The 21,181-nt window shown below is 33.0% G+C and overlaps 1 protein-coding gene across 4 annotated transcripts in view; it reads left to right on the top strand.

Moving 5' to 3' along the window:
- The window catches only part of LOC110025772, a 63,483-nt gene extending 44,813 nt beyond the window's left edge, over positions 1–18,670 (top strand). Inside the window, exons 6-11 of one of the 4 annotated variants that reach the window (XM_020726422.1) lie at positions 1,194–1,300; positions 1,961–1,999; positions 13,249–13,337; positions 13,458–13,536; positions 17,558–17,605; positions 18,210–18,670. In XM_020726422.1, the coding sequence (XP_020582081.1) occupies positions 1,194–1,300; positions 1,961–1,999; positions 13,249–13,337; positions 13,458–13,536; positions 17,558–17,605; positions 18,210–18,320 (473 nt within the window). In that variant the 3' untranslated portion in view covers positions 18,321–18,670. Of the gene's footprint in view, positions 1–1,193; positions 1,301–1,960; positions 2,000–5,170; positions 5,187–13,248; positions 13,338–13,457; positions 13,537–17,557; positions 17,606–18,209 lie in introns of those variants that run through there. The other 3 variants (XM_020726423.1, XR_002294151.1, XM_020726424.1) reach the window with 3 other exon arrangements.
- Positions 18,671–21,181: the final 2,511 nt, after the last annotated feature.

Below are 21,181 nucleotides of genomic sequence, written 5' to 3'. Positions count from 1 at the left end.
CCCCCCGACAGCTGGCCTTTGTTGCCCTGCAGTCCCCCACATTGCCTATTCGTTGCCTTCGTCTGGAGAACAGAAAACCTGCTGTTTTCTTTCCGTACCTTGACCATTACAGCCTTTCCCACCACACCTCGCTGCTTTGCTTGCCACCCCACTTGCTGCCCTTGCTGTCCCATCCCCTCACTTAGCTGCAAATGCATTTACAGCCCCTCCTTTTGCTGTCCCAACCACCTACAACCCATTTCAGCCACCTACCTCAGCTCTCCAACCACCTAGCCGACCTCTACCACCCATGGATCAAACCCTATTGTGAGTTTTTGTGGTATTTTCTGTAATTTTCCTTTCAAGTGTCTTTGATTGTAACCACCTATATACTTCTAGTAATAATATTTATTTTTCTGTAGTGGTTTGGGTTAACTCGATATCCCTGGCCAAAGAATTTTTAGGGCTAGTCTCAAAAATTATCAGATAAATTTGGAATTAATACATCCATTCATTCCGTTGGGGAGTGTGAAACTATTGCATACTTCTTGTCAGTTAGGATCCACCCTCACCAAGACTTCTACTCTTTCTTCCTCATTTGCTACGAACGCATTGATGTATGGGATCCTTACTACATACACGGTAGTCCATGAATTTTTATAGTTATTTTGTTATTAATATTCTACCTATTCATCAATTCATGGACTATTGCAATTATTCTTTAGTTATTATTTATTGATTTTGTGAATATTACATTTTGGAATGAAAGATTCAATCAGTTCTCCCCAATTCTTGTCCATGTATATCAGATATTCAAAAAAAATGCACTAACAAATTCAGTGCTAAATATAATAATTTAATGTGAAATTGAAAATAACATAAGATAAAGATATTTAAGCAGTGCATGATGCGATATTCTTTTGTTTTAAATACTGTTATCAATTGACTGAAACTTTTTTTTCCTTGTTTGTTGACCTTGAACTGTCTAGGATTTCTATAAATCATAATTTTTTTTCTGTAGTCTTCTCATCATCTTGTACAGGATTTCTCTAATACTAGGTCTTTGTTCTAGATATTTTAAATTATTTTGAACTTCTCTAGTTTAAAATTGTTACATTAGCATTCAATATGTCCCTTGATATATACTTTATTCCACTGTGTTTTATACAAAAACGAGCATCATTTAACTGATGGATTGATGGTTTGATGAACAGAAAAGAATGATCCACAAAAAGGCGTCATTGTCAAGATGATTGCTAGTGGTTCCAAGCTGAATTGCTCTCTTTCTGTCTCAGTTATTTGCGATTTATATGAAGTTCAAGTAAGCGTGTTTATTTCTCTTTCACTGTTTTCTTTTTTTGTATTAATGTTTTTATTTTACAGAGGAAACATAGAAATATTATATTTATAATTCAAATCATCTTCAGCTTGAGTGTTTTTTTTTTTTTTTTTGTTAAGCTTTGTAAATGTAAGGTTATGCACCATAAACTCCTTTTTTGGCATAGCCCACCTAGTTTTTGTCGATCACCATATGAAAAAACATGTCTGGATGAGCTGACAAAATTTTATTTTTGTGATTTGTACCGATTAAACTCTAAGTGTGATTAATAAATCCTAATTTCTGCGCATGTCAATCTTTTAGTCAAAACATAATTTTCAATCAAGCTTGTAATATCATATCTGCTCCATGAAATTGTAGGACCAATTTCACTGTTTAATTAACATATCTTTGGTTGAAAGAGATAGTGGATGTTAATGTTGATGAGCACCAACGTTCATTATTAACTGCCATTCAGCTTTATGAATTCTTATTCTGCATTCAGTTTTACAAGGATGATAAAAAGTACGAAGACATACCTGCTAAACTCTTTCAACTTCTCTATTAGTCTTTCATGTTAATGTTGAATTATTATGCATTTGACATGTTCAATATTCAAATGATCTCATTTTTATTTCTTTATTTTTTTTCTCTACTTTCCAGGTATCAAACACATTGACAATTTTAGGGGACTGCGACTATGTGAGTATCTCATAATGTCTAAATCTTTGTGCTGCTTTCAATGAAAGTAAAGCTGTAATAACAATTTTAGTCGTTTACTTCATGTTATTAAAAGCTAAGCAAGAATAGGCAGTATGTTATCTTGATAGTTGATATTATGAAATGCTCAAGCCAGCACATTCATTTGTTAAGAGTGTAAAGAATCAAAATGAAAGGAAAAATAATGAGGATTGACCTCTTCTTATTTATACAAATATGAAATTGAGAGGTTGGAAATGTTTCATTTTTAAATGGGAAGGGATTGTGATGTTAGATTGTGTTTGTTTTTACATGCTTTGATTATCCATCTTGCAGTTAATTTGAAAAAGCATAAATGCAAACTCAAATTTTGGCACATCTAATTGATGATGGCCATCCGATTCAAACTTATTTTTGACATCAATGGTATGGTTAATTAAATTTAACATTGCTTTATCTACATAATTTTATTTAAGAAATAATTGAATTTTGCTTTATTAGGTTTAATTCATCTCTTGTTATTTTTATTAGAATTTATTTTCTGCCATATTTTTGCTCTTTTATTTTCTTTAAACCCCAATTTTTATCGTCACATTAGTAAAGAAGTTGAGGATGCTTTAAAGAGAACCAATGCTGGAAATTCTGTAGGACCTGATGATATCCCAATTGAAGTGTGGAAATATTTAGGAGATTTGAGAGTTTGTTGGCTTACTAAACTCTTTAATATTATTTTAAAAACTAAAAAGATGCTCGAGGAGTGGAGGAGAGTATTTTGGTCCCCATTTTTAAGAATAAAGGGGATGCACAAGAGTGTGCAAATTATAGAGGAATTAAGTTGATGTGTCATACTTTAAAGTTATGGGAGATGGTAATTGAACATAGGTTAAGACACATTATAAAGATTTCTTATAATCAAATTGGATTTATGTCGGGCAGGTCTACTATGGAAGCTATACATTTGTTGAGAGGTTTGAGCTCAGAGATAATAAATAGTATCCACATTTGATTTTTATTGATTTAGAAAAAGTTTACGATAAGGTGCCAAAACATATCCTTTGGAGAGTTCTTGAGAAGGAAGGTATTGATATGACTTATATTCAAGTCATTAAAGATATGTATACTAGAGTTGTTACTTGTGTTCAAACTGAAGGAGGATTGACCAAATTTTTTTCTATTTTTGTTGGATTACATCAGGGATTAGCTTTAAGCCCATATATTTTTGTTTTAGTTATGGATGGTCTTACTGGACATTTACAAGAGGATGTACCTTGGAAAACGAGAGAAAAAGCGCAGGAAAAACTTGAATTATGGAGGTCTACATTGGAGTCTAAAGCCCTTCATTTAAGTAGAACTAAAACTGAATTCATGGAATGTAAGTTTAGTGTGACAGAAGTGTGACTTTGGGTGATCAAATTATTAAAAGGTGTGATCGATTTAGATATCTTGGGTCCGTTGTTCAAAGTGATGGTGATATAGATGGGGATGCTAATAGTAGAATTCGAGTTGGTTTGGTTGAAATAGAGGAATGCTTCGGGCCTTTTGTGTGATAGAAAGTACCGCTTAGACTGAAAGGAAAATTTTATAAGACGGTGGTGAGACCTGCAATGCTTTATGGCGCTGAATGTTGGCCTTTAAAAGAGAAGCATAATAATAAGTTAAGTGTTGCCGAGATGATAATGATTAGGTGGATGAGTGGCTTTACACTTAGGGACAAAATGCGAAATGATTATATCCGTGATAGAGTTGGTGTGGCTCCTGTGACGGAAAAAATTAGAGAAAGTCGACTTTAGATGGTTTGGTCACATTAAACGTCGACGATCTGATGATCCAATTAGGAGAGTAGATGTTTTAGATTCGACTTGTGTTAAGAAAGGCAGAGGTAGACCTAGGAAGACTTGGGCTTATTGTATAAAAAATGATTATAATTTACTAGAACTAAATGAAAATATGACACTAAATAGGACGCAATGGAGAAAAAGAATTCATGTAGCCGACCCACGTAGTGGGATTAAGGCTTTGTTGTTGTTGTTGTTGTTGTTGTTGTAGTATTTGCTTTAAACCCCAATGTCCGTTCACTATAAAATGGAGCTTGGTTGAGACAATTGAATGAGTATTGAATGAATTGTTATATTGAGATTCACTTCCTCAATTCTCTCTCTTACTCTTATGTTTGTTCTTCTCTTGCCTTTATCTTTTTTCCACCTAAGCATTACTACAGCTTTCATGTTCTATTTATATCAATAGCATTCTACCTCTAATGACTTGCAGCCGTAGTCTGCTAAATGTGCACCTACATGACCTTACATGTATAGCTTTGCTTCACTTCATACCCATCACTCTCAAATATCTCTTGCTTGCACAACTTTGCTTGACCTTTGATCTCCCTCAATCTTTTAAACACATTGGGTCACCCTAGACCATCCGACAATAATGCCAGCCTAGAGTAGAAGTTACGGATGAAATAACAATCTATTACCTTCCACAATATCTGAAAATAAATTTTGTTGCCCACACTAGTATTGGCAACTAGTTGTTACTATCGTATGTCTGTGAAAGTTTCCATATATTTTTAGGTATTTAAGAACTTAATTGGTAGAGAACCTACAGAATTGTTGAACTCATATGTTCTCTTTACAAGTATAAACTTTTAGATTGTTAGTTCAATTTATGTTTCCTTTGCTTGCAAAGCTATTAATTCTTGCATAGTCCTTAGGAAGTTCTCATAAAGTCAGGTTAGGTGTCTACCTGCTGGCTTGCCTATTGTTATGGCTTATACGAGGGAGAATTCCACCAATTTTGAGTATTTTATGTGTTTAGAGGCAGTTTAATGGCAGAAAACTACTACACCTGCCTTCCATTATGCAAAAAAATATAAATTAATGTTCTTCAAATCTTAGAAAATTTTATGAGCTAAGCATTGGCTTTATAATCTCATTTTGGAAAATTTCTCCTTGACATCAAACAAAAAATAGTTTAAATTTACATCATTTTATAGCTTCTCAATTAGATGCATTCATCGCTTATTTTTTATGGGCATTTACATACATAGCATGCAATTCTTTTGTATTTATATATCTGACACACAAATCTTCGTATTTACCAGCATAACCACTCATTTTCTTCCTATCACATCAAATGTACCACTAATTATTACTTTTACCTTTTTATGCATAGGTAAAGAGGTATGCAGGTAAATATCAAAGTTTTGGTGTGAGATAGGTAAATACATAAGAATTCTGTGTTATGTATGTAAATTTCCCATTTTCTTAAATTATTTTCATTGCATATTTACCTTTAATTCACTATGGCACTTGCTTTACTTAATGATGAACATGAGAATTTGGTTTTCTCTTGAATATTTGAGCAAAATAGTAGAAAACCTAGAATTCATAGGATGACTTCAAATCTCTGGGTAGAAATACTTGAGAACAACTTTAAATTATTGGTAGATTTGATCACTATGAAATACAAATGAAGCTCAGAAGAACTTTAATAAAGATACCTTTTGGGATATCATTCAATATCTAGTTAGGAACCTTTAAGGATGGATCATCCGACTAAATCTATTATTGGAATAGGCCTCCCAACACTAGAAGCAATTGTACCTCTGCGGTGACAAATAACATTAAGAGGATACATGTCTTGAAGAAGATATTTTTGAATGATATAATCGTGAAAAAAATACTAGGAACGCTCATGATCACTTTTATGATAACAACAATGGCGAAGAAGGTTTTCTCTTGAAGAAACATGAACACAGATCAATACTCATAAGGAGGAAGAAGACATAAGAGGATATTTCTGAACGATAGCCACCATGACAAATTTTTTGTAGTAATAATGAGCAACCTTAGACCATGAAAATGTGATGGTTTTGAATAATAATAAAAACATAAATGCTTAAGGTTGAAGCTCCTACATTTGAAGAAAATCACGATCCAAATGCCAAGATTTTGAATTATATGAAAAACAGGGAAAAACTTAAGGCTGAAGGTCCTACTTTTGATGAAAATCACGATCCAAATGTTTTTTTGGACCAACTTTATAAGATAGAGGACTTCCTTTTTTTACATCACATGGGTAGTCGTCAACCTGATTCACAATAAAACAAATAGGATTTTCTAAAAGGTTTTGGTGAGGAATCAAAGATCTTCTATTCTAAACTAGTATGAAATAAAGCTTTGATTCCAACAATATATACATACCGACATATTATAAAAGGAAGGAAGTTGAATAACGGATGAACCTCAAACAAGTTACTCAAACTACAACTGAATTTTTGAAAAGGAAACCCATTTTTTATTGTGGTCTCTTTGAGGAGCCTTGGGTAGTTATATCTAAATTTTTTAATAGGTTAAAGCTCGAGGTATATAAAGAAGTCAATTTATATGCTCTACATTATTTAGATGATGCTTAACATAGGACCTTGGAGATTGAGTGATATAAATATTATGCTACTGCCAAGAATGTTAACACAACAAAAGTGGAGCCCTAGAAACTTGATGACAATCTGTTTAACTTGAGATTTATTTGACAAGCCCTCTGGCTTATGCATGGCTATGACTACATCAAGTTTCAGAAAAGAAAACTCCACTCAACTTGAACAATGATATCCCTTTAAATTTTTCCAAAAGGGTATTATTTTACACCAATGCACTCAGAAGGTGTTTTATATTAAACACTTTTCTAATTTACCATCTTTAGATTATGAAAGCATTCAATGCATGACGGTGAGCCTATTATTGAAGACAATGGTGAGGATCATACCGAAGTAAATGTTTGCATAGTAAGATACATATTGGCAACCCAAGTCACAAGATAATATCGTAGGGGAACAAATAACTTTCATGTATGTGCGGGCTCCGAAAATTTATGTCTGGTTCTTTTAGTAGAGATTGATGTTTGAATCAATTTTTCAGATGTCGTATTAAATTTTAGACAAGATATAACCAAAAATTTAACTCTCATCTTATAATGAATTTATTATTTAGTCTTAGGTTTCTTATAAACATGTTCCCTTTCAATAGACACTAAGTGCTTAGCTTATAGTAGCAACAATTGGATTTAAAAAAAAGAAAAATTATTTCTTTTAGCTTAGAGCAAATGACGACGAACCTAACTAAGATTCCATGGCTTCTTTATCTCGAGTTGTCATGAACCTTAGTCCGCTTAGAGGAAATAGTTGAGCCATTCTGATTGAATGATCTATTCAACAACTGTGAGTCATGCTGTTCAAGGGGATCTCATAAACTTAAGATTGATACTTGTCTAAATGAATAATTTTAAGTCGACCATTGTTGATAGAATACTTCTTGCTCCATCAAGTGCACTTCATATTCAACTCTTAGGAGATTTGAGCTATTATGGAACTTATAGGTTTTGGTCATAATTTAATAGCGATATTTTGTGGAGAGGCACATTATTAGATGGTTGCAATTATAATCATTTTATTTTCATGTTGCTATTTGGCAACAAAATCACGTGGTTAGAAGATATATGCCCTCTCTTTACTGGACGAGTTATTTTAGAGTGATCATAATACTATGCTCTGTATCACATTGACTCTTTGTAATCTGATGTTAATTTTAAATTTATTATCCCTTATGGATGGTGAATGAATAGTTTCTTTAATCTTTTAAGCGATGGATTTCTTTTGAATGCTTTTATTTCATGTATTTTTTTTATATTTTTATATTTTAAACGTGACTTAAATCCAAAATGTTTTGTATTGGGAGTTAGGGTATTTTGAAAGTATGAAATCCTTAGGTTGAGACTTTCTGTCAAGGCAAATATCATCATGGTATTTTGGATAATTTCATGTTATTGCCCAAGTTGTTTTTGCATCTTGTCATTTCTTTGTAAAGAATTGGGTTTGTAATTTGCATAAGGTTTTAGTTTATCTTGAAATTCTATTATGCTATAGATTTTGTCACCTCTACCTCAAACGTAGAGGTTTCTAGTCTAAGTATTAAATTTTGCTATTTGTACTTGATAGACATGATATTAAGTTTTTTAATTTTTGTTAATGAATTTTCTTTGTTGAAGGCATTGAAGGCCTTATGGAAATATAAAAATAAAATAATTTTTTGTGAATATGCAAAATGCACATGGTTTACATTATAGATAAGAAAAACATGGTTGATTAGACTGATATTATGAGTTTGCTGTCATTCTTTGATAATGCCCATTTTAAACTTTTTCATGTATGTTTGTCGCTAGGCTTGAGTCTTATCGATTCTAATCTTTAGGACATGGAGGTTTAAACTTGAATTGTGGTATTTATATAACTTTATTATAGGCAAAAAGACCCGCTTGAGAGTGTGCGTGCAAGGTATGGGTTTTAGTTTTTGAATTTTTGAGAGTTTGTTAAATTCAAAATAATTTTACACTTATCAAGACAAATCAGATTTAGACTTTTTTTTTTTTTTTGTTTATTTTAGGCCTTCATAACATTCTTAGCATTTATTATATTTCATATGAATGTACTTTTTTGTCCTCTTGACGATATTTATCAAAATAGTTGAAGAGTCTTGTTGAAGGACCCAAGAGTTAAATTGAGCTAAGTTGAGGGTTTAAATTAGTGAATGAGAAAATTTTGGATTCGGATTGAAAGCATCTTAATTTCTTTGGGTCCAGTTAATTTTCTCAGGACATTATTGTTGGCTCTAAAAGGATATTTTTGCATGTCTAAAGAACTCTAGGCACTTTAATAAGCTTAATAGAATTGATTATAAGGCCAACTAACATAAGCCTTCTTTTTCCTTTTTTTTTCTCATTTTTTTTAAACTAAAACAGTTGAACAATGTTTGATGCCAAATAATTGAAAGCATTGTTGCTAGATTGATTAAAAATTAGAACAGGCGTTTACTTTTGTCCCCTTCACCAGAAACCTTTATGGCTGAACTGGAAGCTTGAGATAAACATCATGACTCTTGGGCACAGTGCGTTTCGTCTTTTCGCTCCTCCTATCAACAGTGAGATCGATATTCATGGCTTCCAAGCCTGCAGCTACCTGGCAATCCTGTGGATTCTTGTCTAGGGCTTTCTCTGGCTTATGCAAACAAGTTATATATAATGTAGACACAAAGTTAGACTAGGTTGGCTAGCAGGGTTAGGCCAATTGAGTTGGGTTGAATAAACTAGTCTTGTTGGCTCAGTTGTGTTGATTAGTCGGGTCCGCTTTCTTAGTTTCATTGGGTTTGTTTGGTTCAATTGGTTTGTTCTAAGCACTATTGTATTAAGTTGGGTTTGATTCATACTAAGTTTTGGAAAGCCTAGTTGGATTGGATTAGGTCAGGATGAAAAATTGTTTGAAATTAAATAGGAATAATGGTAGAATTGTTAATAATTTAAATTGAAATGGAGTGGATTATTTAGGTTGTTTATAAAGTGGTTCATGGTTTGAAATGAAATGCAGTCTTTTGTTAGGATTTTTTATTTTAAAGTAGCTTATTTAATGTGCTGAGTTATTGATTTTTAATTTGTTGTAGCTAATTTTGTGGAGATTGGCAAAATTTGAATTTAAGTGGGTTTTTGTGGTTTTGGTAGCACGTTTAGGATTTTTTGAAAATATTGTTGCATTTGACTATTATTTTTGGGGAACTTGGATAGAAATGGACACCGCAATTCCATGAAGGGATGTTAAAATCCCCATAGCATGATTTATAGTCAATAGTAGTCCAGAATAACTTAAATGAGTCATTTTGTAGAAAGTGCCCTTATAGTTAATATTAAATAAGCAAATTACACATCCTCAATGACAACTATTCAATTGTTGCCAAAGGGGGAACCTGGAGGTTGTTTTATGTTGCGATTGAATTCGATGATTAGAAAAATATAATATTTAGTTCTATAATAACTTCAATATGTACTTATTAATATCAGTGTCAATTTGGGCTGATGGGTTGAGTTCTAGTATGATTCGACCTACACATGCCCTGCCTAAATTTGACTTGTTTATTCATAGGTGAAAATATTTGACTCAAATTTGCTTAACGACCCGCTTAATTAGAACTTGGACCATCCAACTAGTTTATGATATGAATGAAGTAATTTTTTGGGATCGAATTAGTCCAATACATTTGTATATGACCCATTTAATCTAATTAGTCTCAACTCAACCCATCTACCTCTCTACCTCTAACCCAAATAGTTTTTGGGTGAACATGAACTTGACTTGAATTATAACTTAGTTTGTAATTTAGACCACAACCTAACTCGAATAATAATTGGGTTAACCCAAACTCTGGGTTTTTATGTTAGGTCAAATTATTGAGGCCGGTCATTTATTAAATCCATTTCTCTTGGTATGAAACTTGGTGATTTGAGAAATGGAGTTTGTGTGACATCGGATGAAACTCAAATCACAACAGAAACACAAATTATTATTTCTGAATTCCAAACTGATTATAAATTTGACACTTTGAAAAGCAAGAAGTAACATCAAACAAATACAAACAACATAAATAGTAAAAGAGATCCGTGGGAGATAACGAGGACGGAGGCTGTTGGACGGTGGGTTGACGACTGATTAAAAATGGTTGTAGTTGCTGAAAGAAGGTTGGAAGGTGGTTGGTTGCTGTAGGGGAGGGGTTGTGGTTGTTTGAGGGTGCAGGGACAACTGCGGAAATTGCCAAACAGTAGTGAAGGTGTCGGCGGGTTTGGTGGCAACAGGACAACTGCTGGAAGCGTTGAACAGCAACAGAGGGTGTTGTCGCGGCTGGTAGTAGAAGGATATTTGCAGGAAATGCCGAACAACATTTGGGAATGAAGATGGCAACAAGCTCGAGTGTTTTGCGGTTGCTGGAAGCGAGGCCGGAGGGGGAATGTCTCGTTGTGGTCGAGGTACTGGCGGAGTACTGCCGTGATCCTTGGAGATGGTCACCACTTCAGACGAGTTACAGTGGGAGCACCTTCTCGTCATCGGGTACATCATCGGAAAGGGAAGAACGCCTTTTAAGAATCACTCGGAAATCTGCACTCATAAAACTCCTCCCTAACCTCAGAAAACAACACTTATATAAAGAGGGGATTAGTAAATAAAATAAGTAAAGATTAGGATAGGGAAGAAATATAATAAGCAAGGAGAGGAACATGAAAGAAGTGGAGAAGGAAATGAATTTTAATGAGAAATCATCAGGAAATGATATGAAAGGAAAAGAAATTGGGGGTGAATAATTTTGGTGATGCCAAATGATATCGGAGGAAACGCAAACCACAATAGAAACACAAATTATTATTTCTGAATTCCAAGTAGATTACAAACATGACACTTGAAAAAGCAAGAATAGTGTAACCACGTCTGCGGGCGCTAAGCTCCTACGTCAATCTCCTGTGGTCGGGGAGCCTCAACTTCATCCATTGAGGCTTTTACGGTAGAAAAATTTTGGTATGAGGTGTTTTTGGTGGGGGCAAATTGCAGGAACCCTAGGATAGGAATTGGGGGTGAATAATTTTGGTGATGCCAAATGATATCGGAGGAAACGCAAACCACAATAGAAACACAAATTATTATTTCTGAATTCCAAGTAGATTACAAACATGACACTTGAAAAAGCAAGAAGTAATGACAAACAAACACAACCAACATAAACAATAAAAGATATAAACGGGTGATAACTAGGACTGGGGCTGTTGAACGGTGGGTTGACGGCTGATGGAAAATGCTTGTGGTTGCTGAAAGAAGGATGGAAGATGGATAGTGGTTGTAGGGGAGGGATTGCAGTTGTTGGAGGGTGCAGGGATAACTGCGGAAAGCGTCAAACAGCTGTGAGGAAGGTGTAGTTGGGGTTGGCGGCAACAGGACAGCTGCTGGAAGCGTTAAACAAATGTAGGGAGGGTTTTGGCGGGGCAAGCAACAGTAGGATAGCTGCAGGAAATGTCGAACAGCAGCTGCGAATGAAGATGGCGACAAGGTCGAGTGGTTTGCGGCTACTGGAAGATTAGGATAGGGCCGGAGGGGGCTGCAGATGGATAAATTTTTTGTCGGGGTCGAGCTATAGCCGAAGCACTACCCGGATCCTTTGAGACGGTCGCCACCTTGGGTACAACCCCCAGGGGAATGTTTCTGATGCAACACTCAGAAATCTGCACTCATAAAACCTCTCCGTAATCTCTGAAAATAATAACTATATAAAGAGGGGATTTGTAGATAAAATAGGTAAAGAGTTGGATTGGAAAGAGATATGATAAGTAATGAGAGTATTAGAAAAGAAGCAGGGAAGGAAAAGAATTATAATGAGAAATCATCAAGAAATGAAGGAAAGGGATTAAATAGGAAGGAGGGGTGGGGGGTGCAGTTACTGTCGTAGTTGCTACCGTACTACAGGCAGTAAGATCACGCGTCAGTCTGCTTTCTTGTTTTTCGTTTTTCAATTTTAACTTGCACCTTCAGTAGAGAAGATAAAAGGAGAATAACTGTAACCCATTGAAGTGACGTTGGTACTATTGCAAGTCATCAGGTCGCACCTTAGTATTCACTAGCTAGTTGTTTTAATCAGGTTGGCTAACCCAGTCATTAACAGCACAACATTGATTGCCTTTTCTAACGTGCCATTTTAGGTGATTGGCAATCAAGAAAAAAAAAATTGCAACGCTTTAAACAAAACTCGAAGATTTGAGCATTAATCAGAAAATTTGAAAGCATTGCTGCACTAGATTTACTTTTGTTTCGAAATCCATGTCTGTCCATTGGAAAGCTCTGTAGAGATGCAGTAACCATTAGAGAATGTTTTATGTCAACTGCAAAAGATCATTGCCATTGTTTTATGCTAGCTTTTTTATCAACTACTTTGATTTGCTAATATTGACGACTAAATCTTATTCCCTACAATGAAACTCCTATCAACTCGAGAATTATTTTTGTTCTGATTTGGTAATTCCAAGCTTTTCCATTGCAGTTAGAACTATCAAAGTACCAATCTGTTGGTGTTAATGACTCATTGTAATCGCTATCCCTGGATCTGCTGCTCCCACTGATACGACATTAGTAATTTTTTTTTGAATAAAATGTGAGATATGAAAACATTAAAAAAATTTATGTTATCATTCGTACTTGTTTTAGGTGCTTAAACATCCTTTTTCTCAATTGTGACACTTGCGTTTATTTCTCAGGTGCATGGTTAATTGTTGCACTTGCTATATATTCATCTTGTCGAACCTAAGTTATAAATGGAACTATAAAAGTTGAAATGCAACATAGAGTACCTAGACTAGTTAGCTGTACTTTCATTCATCCTTGATTTTATCTGCAGGCAACCGAACTTAGACATCCATCTGGTTGTGCAAAAATCATTTCTGCAAATGAAACTGGATGGGGGTGGTTTGGAACTTTAATGATTATGTATGTTTATTATTTCCTACTAAGTTATTTCGTTTAGAAATTACTTCATTACTTGCTATCATTCTTATTTTTTTTCCTTATCAAGAAAATATTATAATGAAGAGACTGCCTTTTCTGCAGAATCTTTTGCCTTCTGGGAGGCTATGTTTTGGTGGGAACTATCTATAGATACTTCTTCCTTGGAATTCATGGTGTACAGGTAAAGTTTGGTCCATTTCATCACCTAATTAAAGAGAATTGAATTTTATTGTGCTGGCGTACTTTCATTGATTAAAATTACAATTACAGAGATGCTGGTGTTATCCAATAAGTAGCCTTTTCAAGCTTTGAAGCACCTCCTGTGTTTGCTGTTAAACGCTTGAGACATCATGTATTAGGCAAATTACCACATCTATGAGATTATGAAAAATATAATGCATGTACATCGATGGTATTCACATTGCTAGACTTAAATACCACCATCAGGTGGGTAATTTAATATCTAAATTAATAATCTTGTGATTTTTAGAAAAAGTTGTGGCGATTTTGTGTTAGGAAAAACACAACTTTTTATGCCAAAGTGCCTTACTGGGCTAAATATGATTATCTCTACAAAATTATTAAGGAGACTAACCACAACACATGAAGGCACTAATTTTTACTTGATTTGACTTATGTTTAAAAAAACTATATCAGGAAACGAGGCAATTTCATAAAAAAAAAATCGTAAAATCTTAATTCATAAAAGACACATTACAAGCTAGCACCCAAACTTTATAAGGAATTGAATATAAATTCCCAGTTCAGAAAATAATATAAAATTAATAACTTAGGATAGAACTATATTCTAAGTGAAGTCTTTTATAGCTTAAAATCAACGTCATTATTAATATCATTCCTAGTTGGATCCTTTAAAGAATCATCATGATATCTAATACCCTCCATCACTCTCTATGGGGCATTCCATTCATTTTCTTTTTCACCCAATTCTATCCTTTCTTCTTTTTTACTTCGACATTACTATAATAAAGATACTCATAACAAAGAAATAATAAATAAAAATCTATTACATATTTCATTATGAATGTACTTTTTCAACCTCTTGAGATGTTTGATGTTTGACTCTTGTGTTTGGTTGGATCGTTGAGATGTTCCGTTAAGTTTTTTTTATGTTAGCAATAAAAATATCAATATCTTCATCATCATCTTATTTAGCATCATTTTCTTTTCTCCTTATCTTGGTTAATTATCTATTCATCTTTTGTTGACAATTCATCAAGATTGAAAGGATCATCTTTATCTTTACATGAAGTTAATCTTTTGTATCTATCTTTTAAATTCATATTCTGCATGCATGAACCAATTTATTCTTTGCCAAATTATTTATCTCTTTGTACGCACTTGGTTAAGCATGCTTCAATTTCTATCATATGCATGAGTGGAACAAGTTAGAATTAGGATTTGGACTATAAATACTTTTAATTCTGGTGTTTCATTGATAGTATTGACAGTTTTATTTGTTCCAATTTATTCAAAATGTTAGCTGTTCAATTAATATAAATTTATTCAAAATGTTAGCTTGTTCAGTTAATATAAACAAGCCAACAATAAATCAATTATCATCATTAAAAAAATAAGCAAGTATGAGCATATATGCTTAAGCTTGGCTCAAGCCAGAATTGAACATGAATAAATTGTGATTTGACCCAGTCAAGTCCAACCTATGATATACTCAATTTGATTCAATTCAATTACAACTTGATGGGGGTTTTCACATAAGTTGAAACAATTTGTGTGAGGGAATTGTGCATGACCACCACTGTCTTTCTATTAACAGCAACCGACTAGTACTAGGTGCCAAAATTCTCTTTAATTCTTTCACTTAAGCATACCCACATGCCACCCAATAAGAGTTTAAGGTCATTTCAAATCTATTTTATGAATCCAATTAATAATTTTTGCAGCAATTTTTTACATTGATGTTATTTAAAACAAAAATTTAATTTGCATTTGGCATGTAGACCATTTATTTAAGTTTTGTGCTTATCTCACCAAAATTATTGAGTTAGAATTTTAAAAAGTTTTGGATCTCCTTTATCTTCTCTGCCAATCAAGCTTCCTTAGTTCTCAAAACCTTCAAGGGTTGAGAATTGTGTAACTTTAATAAGCGTTGATGGTGCTTGTAATACTTACTTTTGTCCTCTAAATTATAGATGTTGCTTGTCGAGTTGAATTAATTGATACTAAAAGTGCAATTGTCATTGATTTTTTTTTTTTTCAAATTGATTGCGTCGTCACTAAATACTGTAATGGTATGTCTAGGCATTAAGATCAGTGTTTTGAAAGTGCAATGCGATGCTTAAAGTTCATCATTTGATTCAATGTGCAAAGTGCAATGCAATATTCTGCTTTTATTAACTAGAATTATCATGACTTATATATCTTATGTGCATTCGTGTGTGTGTGTGTGTGTTGTGCATGTAGTAAACATTTATTTATTTAAATAGAAATCACTTAATGTAATAATTTTTAACAAGTACAACGATACATTCAATAATAGTTACAGATGGATTATTAGTAAAATATATTAAAACTTAATATGAAATTGAAAAATAAATATGATGTAAATATCTAATTTTGAAAAGAAACTTTGAAAATAAAACTCTAAATTGAATTTTCTAAGAACCTCTATCAAAAATAATATTTCATTAGCACAACAATATGATGCAAATAATTTAAAGTTCTTGAAAGATATGTTTATTCAGTAAAAATTAGTTTTAATGCTTAAATTTTTTTGTCTCTTGAAGTAAGTTGAAAATATTAGTTATCTTGTTCTCTTTCATTCACATAATCTCTTTTTTTCTTCAAGTAGAATTTCTTTATCTTTTAAAATTTGTGTTTTCTTCTTGCAAGCCAATCTCATCTTCTTTCTTGAATGACAAAAGCTTGAGATGAAATAGCTGTCAGTTTGGATGAACCTCTTATCGTTTTGACTTAACTAAATCTTAAAAACAACTTTTAATTAACTTTTCTTGATGCCTTCTCAATTTGTCCTGAAGTTAAATTTTCATTATCAAAATGTTTTTCACTAGTATCATTTTAATTGGATCAATAATTGGATCAAAATTTTCATTATCAAAATGTTTTTCACTAAATCGAAATTTAAACTTCATCTCTTTTCTTCTCTTTATTGGTGGAATCAGGATTTTTGTTTCTGCTGCGAGAAGATGGAACTCCATATGTAAGGATCATAAATGTGAAGGGATATAGGCTTTTTGTGTAAAATAAAAATCTCGAGGATGCTTCTAAAATTAAGTTGTTGAGTTTTATCCATCCAAAAGACATCGTGTTCTTGCTTTTACGGTAGTTTGAACTGCATGGTAAATAACTTTGCAAGGTCTTTTATACTATACATTCATACCATTCATTTTATTAATTTATTTGATTGATGCATAACTAAAAAAATCACATAATGAAACTTTATATGCATGAGCGAGTGAAAATCAGATAAAGAATTTTTTATGCATGAGTGAGAGAAAGGGGAGGGAACAATCACATAATCAAGTTTAACGTACGTGAATTAGTGAGTGAGGCTATAATTTATTGTCCATTTGACTTGGGGCTTACTCTAATATCTTGTACCCAATTATAGTTGACTGCTTTTAGGTGTGTATGTTCAATAAGATTAAAGAATGTGTAAAGTGTCAAAATATCCCTTTACTATTTACATGGGTTAGTCCCAGAGTCTATAAAAGTGTAAAATTAGTATGGCTGAAATAGTCCCCAAGGACTACTTGTTTGTGGACTAAATTGACACTTCTATAGAATATGAGACTAAAATGAATCCTGACAATGTGTTAACAGGACCATTTTGATACTTTTCTCGCCAATGAATACATTTTATTCACCCATGAAAATTTGATTGTAACAAAACATTATGTTATGTTATAATTTTGGTTGGCCATTATAAAAAGCATGTCTGACTTTCAAGCCCTAACTATGCTTGCACACTCTGATCTTTCTTCCCAAGCCTGCTTAATTATAACCTGTAGTTGGCTCATCTAACTATATGTTATCTAAAATTCCAGTCTGGTTAATTTATTTGATTGAAAACATGTTATTTTATTGAATTAGCTCACCTGTGTAGTTGTCTTGCAAACAATGAAGATAGATGCGTTTAATGGTCCAAATCTGCTACTACTCCTCTGTTAGTAGGATGCTAATTTATTTATTTGTTTCAGGCAATTCCAAACCTGGAGTTCTGGCTCAGTATACCTCAAAGAACCAGGGTAAGTAGCTATCCTTTATCTTTTGATTTTGAAATCTTGTAATGGCCTATTGAATTTGTGCAAGTCTCTTTTCACGTGTTCCATCTAAAAATGCTCCGGATTATGCCATCTATATTGATTTGTACTGTTCAAACATTTTGATCAAACCTGAATTGGTTCTACATCATCCTTCAGAACTAATAACGTTTAATCAAAATTTGGTGATTTTGTGGGCAGCTTTGCACTACATTGCCTTTAATGGTGATAATGATCTGATTTTGAGCTGATTCATTGTCTGCTCTGATTTAGCCCAACATATCAGGTGGTTTGAAATTGGCTGGTGGATCAAATGGATTTGATCTTGAGCCTTATACTCACACAAATGCATATATTAAAAAAAAATAAAAAATATATATATTTTAGTTATTTTTTGAAACAATTAACTTTGATCTTGATTTAACTTTAAAGAAGCTGCAAGATTAGATAGAGTCTATTTTAACGTTCCGCCACAAAATCAATTTAATCCTGGAGCAAGTTTCGATTTTCAAGCTAAAATCTTGGTTTTAATTTTAAGTATTCAAATATGTTTTGTTTATTATTATCATTATAACAATGGCTCCTGCAGAACTTGATAGGCTCGTTGGTACGAAGGGTGCGAAGATTCTCTGGGAGTTCAAGGGGTTCTTATTCTCCTGTGCGAAATGATGGGGATTTTTATGCGTCAGCCAGCTACTGATAAACCATAATAGAGCTTCCGCTTTTAAGTTGCTCTCTTGATAAGACTGCTATTCTTCAACAACAACTCATGATAAATTTTTTACTTTGTGGCCTTGTGAAATTAGCTTTTTTTTTTAATTTGTTTTCCTCTTTTGCTTCCTAAAACATTTTTTTCCTTTGTTCCGTGTTAAACTCTATTCTCTGGTTTTATCATTTTACTACATCGGACGCAATGGAGAAAAATGATTCTTGTAGCCAACACCACGTAGTGGGATTAAGGTTTTGTTGTTGTTATTGTCGTCGTCGTCGTCGTTGTCTTTTTCTTCCCCGTGTGAATTATTGTAGGAATACTAACCATGGAATGTTATTCAAGGAATTATTTTTTGTTTTTATTTAAGGAATTCAATCATTCATCAATTTGAAATATAAATCTCATTCTTATATTCTGTTGCTGTTATGGTACTTGTTGCCTTTCATCTTATCACTCAATGAAATAAAATATGGCAAAAATTGATCTAAAGGCTGGTTTTTGAAGGATTAAAAGGAGAAGGGGTAATCATATAAATAGAAATAAAGTTTAAAAGAAGGTTAAACTTTTATACAATATTTAGCACAAATGAATGGAATATTCAGTAAAAGTGAATGGAAATGAGACTAAAGAAGAATACTCATATGATTGAGATTAAGCTAATAAGGATGGCATGGAAAAACACTAAGGGATTGTTTGGGGCAGTTTATTTGGTGCGGTTGTGTCTTGAAAATGTACTTGACCTGTTTGGGTAAAGTGTGTTTTGACAGTTTATGCGTTTTTAAAATACTGAAAATAGCGTTTTCACATTGCACTTATCTAGGTGCGGAGGCAGCTATCTTGTTGCGGTTTGATTTTTTCCAAAAAAAAATAAAAATTTATAATATTCATTGCACCTTGTTTGTCAGTATATTATTTTTAATCGGCTTATCAGCAGATTATTCAATAAGTTGCAGCTGCCCCAAACAGATCCTGAGTTACATTTGCTTGTGTGCTCATCAATTAATCTTTTCTTAATAAGTTGTAAGCATCGAAACAAATATGGAAGTAGAAAAAAATGTTCAATTGGGTAGTGGTGAAGGTCAAATTTTAATGGCTATATTTAATAATAAAACCATATAATATTTATAACAATAATTCGTTTAATAAAAAAATAAACTAAACTGCTGTCCAAATGAAATAATGTATGAATTCATGATGTTTTAACAATATTTCGTATTTTAGTTTCTAATCAAATGCTTAAAAAAATGAGCAAACTAATTTGTTTTGTGGACAAATTTTAGAGGATAAATTGTTAAACTTTATTTTGTAAAAGAATGAGTGGAAAGTATAAATAAAATAGGGGTCATTTGCCAATGAAATGGTTGACTGAGTTGTCTTCATAAATTGCTTTGTAATTTCTAGTGTATTTTTTTTTTATTTTTTCATTTAAGTTGTTTCAAGTATGTTAGATTAATAATTTTGTGAAATTTTAAATTTTATTAACTTTAATTTGACATGATGATAGTTAATCAATTAATATATGGTTTGATTTTATCTTGCAACGCCTTAAAATTTGGATTCATTGGTTCGATTTTAATTTGTGATTAAGGGCACGTTTGGGGCAGCTTATAAGTGCGGAAACGCTGCCGTACCGTTTGGTTCGTGCGTTTCGTCAGCTTATCTAGAACCGCGTTTGAGTTTTTACACTAAACTCAGACCGTGGGCCAAACCTTGCAGCCCGCCCGCAAACGCACCCAAACTTTTAAATTTTGTTATAACATTAGGAAGGATTCACTCCATACACTTTCAAGATATTAGTTGCAAGTGTAATCTTAAAGCTCTGAAACTTTAGATGCAAATTGATGTTAAAAAATGAAATAAATTTTCTAGGGAGGGAGTCCAAATTTCCTAAGCAAACATAATTATAATTAAACATGTACTAAGCAGTAGCGAGTGTACACAACCATGGAATGCAATTTCAACTCTCTCTCAAAACTGTCTTGTTCATTACTATAAAATTTTATATGATTTACATAAAAATGTCTCTCATTTCATCTAAATTACTTTGGATTAAAAAAATCATTCATAAAAATAAATTATATATTTATCAAAATATTATTCTTAAATTTAAATGATTTCCTTAAAATGTCATTAAGGTAAGTTACATGCAAGGTCAAGAGACCAACGTGGAGTTGCTTTCAGGCCTAATCATGCAAGAGACCAACATGAAGATGTTGGGTGGGATTGTTTATTTTAAAATATTTTTTTATTAATTTTTTATTAATTTTCTCCTTCTTAAAAAAATATCAAAAAATATTATATAAATAAAATGAAATAATTGCTTTGCTCGAATGAATGAATCATCGTTGCCCTTTGAGTACGTAAGACCTAAGCAAAACCGTGTTAAGTCTAGTAGGTTTAATGAGGATATTGGGGGTTATATCTGCGCTATACTTCTGTAACTTGCTGTAATCTACTTATAGTAAGTTGTGCGCTTCTATTTTCATATATTTCTAAGTTAGAGATAAATTATAGGTAAATTATAAGGGCATCACAGAAAGTATAACATAAGTTAATAGGTAGATTATAAGGACATTAGAGAGTATAACGTGGACCCTCCTATGAGCACGGCCTAGGTAATCAAATATTTCTCCTTCATGGAATTGAAATAGTCCCACATTGGCTAGGTGTAGGACTGAAAAGCAGTATTTAAGTCCTGGGCTGGGCTGCCCACCACCCATAAGGGCTCTTTCCATAAGGACTTTTTGGGAGGTGACAGGCTCTGTCTTAAGCAAATGTCCCTTCTTCCCCGTTCAAAAGCGGCTGCTGTCAAACAAATAGTCCCACATTGGCTAGGTGTAGGGCCGAAA

The sequence above is a fragment of the Phalaenopsis equestris genome, unplaced genomic scaffold (genome assembly GCF_001263595.1).
Source record: "Phalaenopsis equestris unplaced genomic scaffold, ASM126359v1 Scaffold000330, whole genome shotgun sequence".
Lineage (NCBI taxonomy): Eukaryota > Viridiplantae > Streptophyta > Magnoliopsida > Asparagales > Orchidaceae > Phalaenopsis > Phalaenopsis equestris.
The sequence above is the reverse complement of the archived record's forward strand: the minus strand, read 5'-3'. Positions and strand labels throughout refer to the sequence as shown.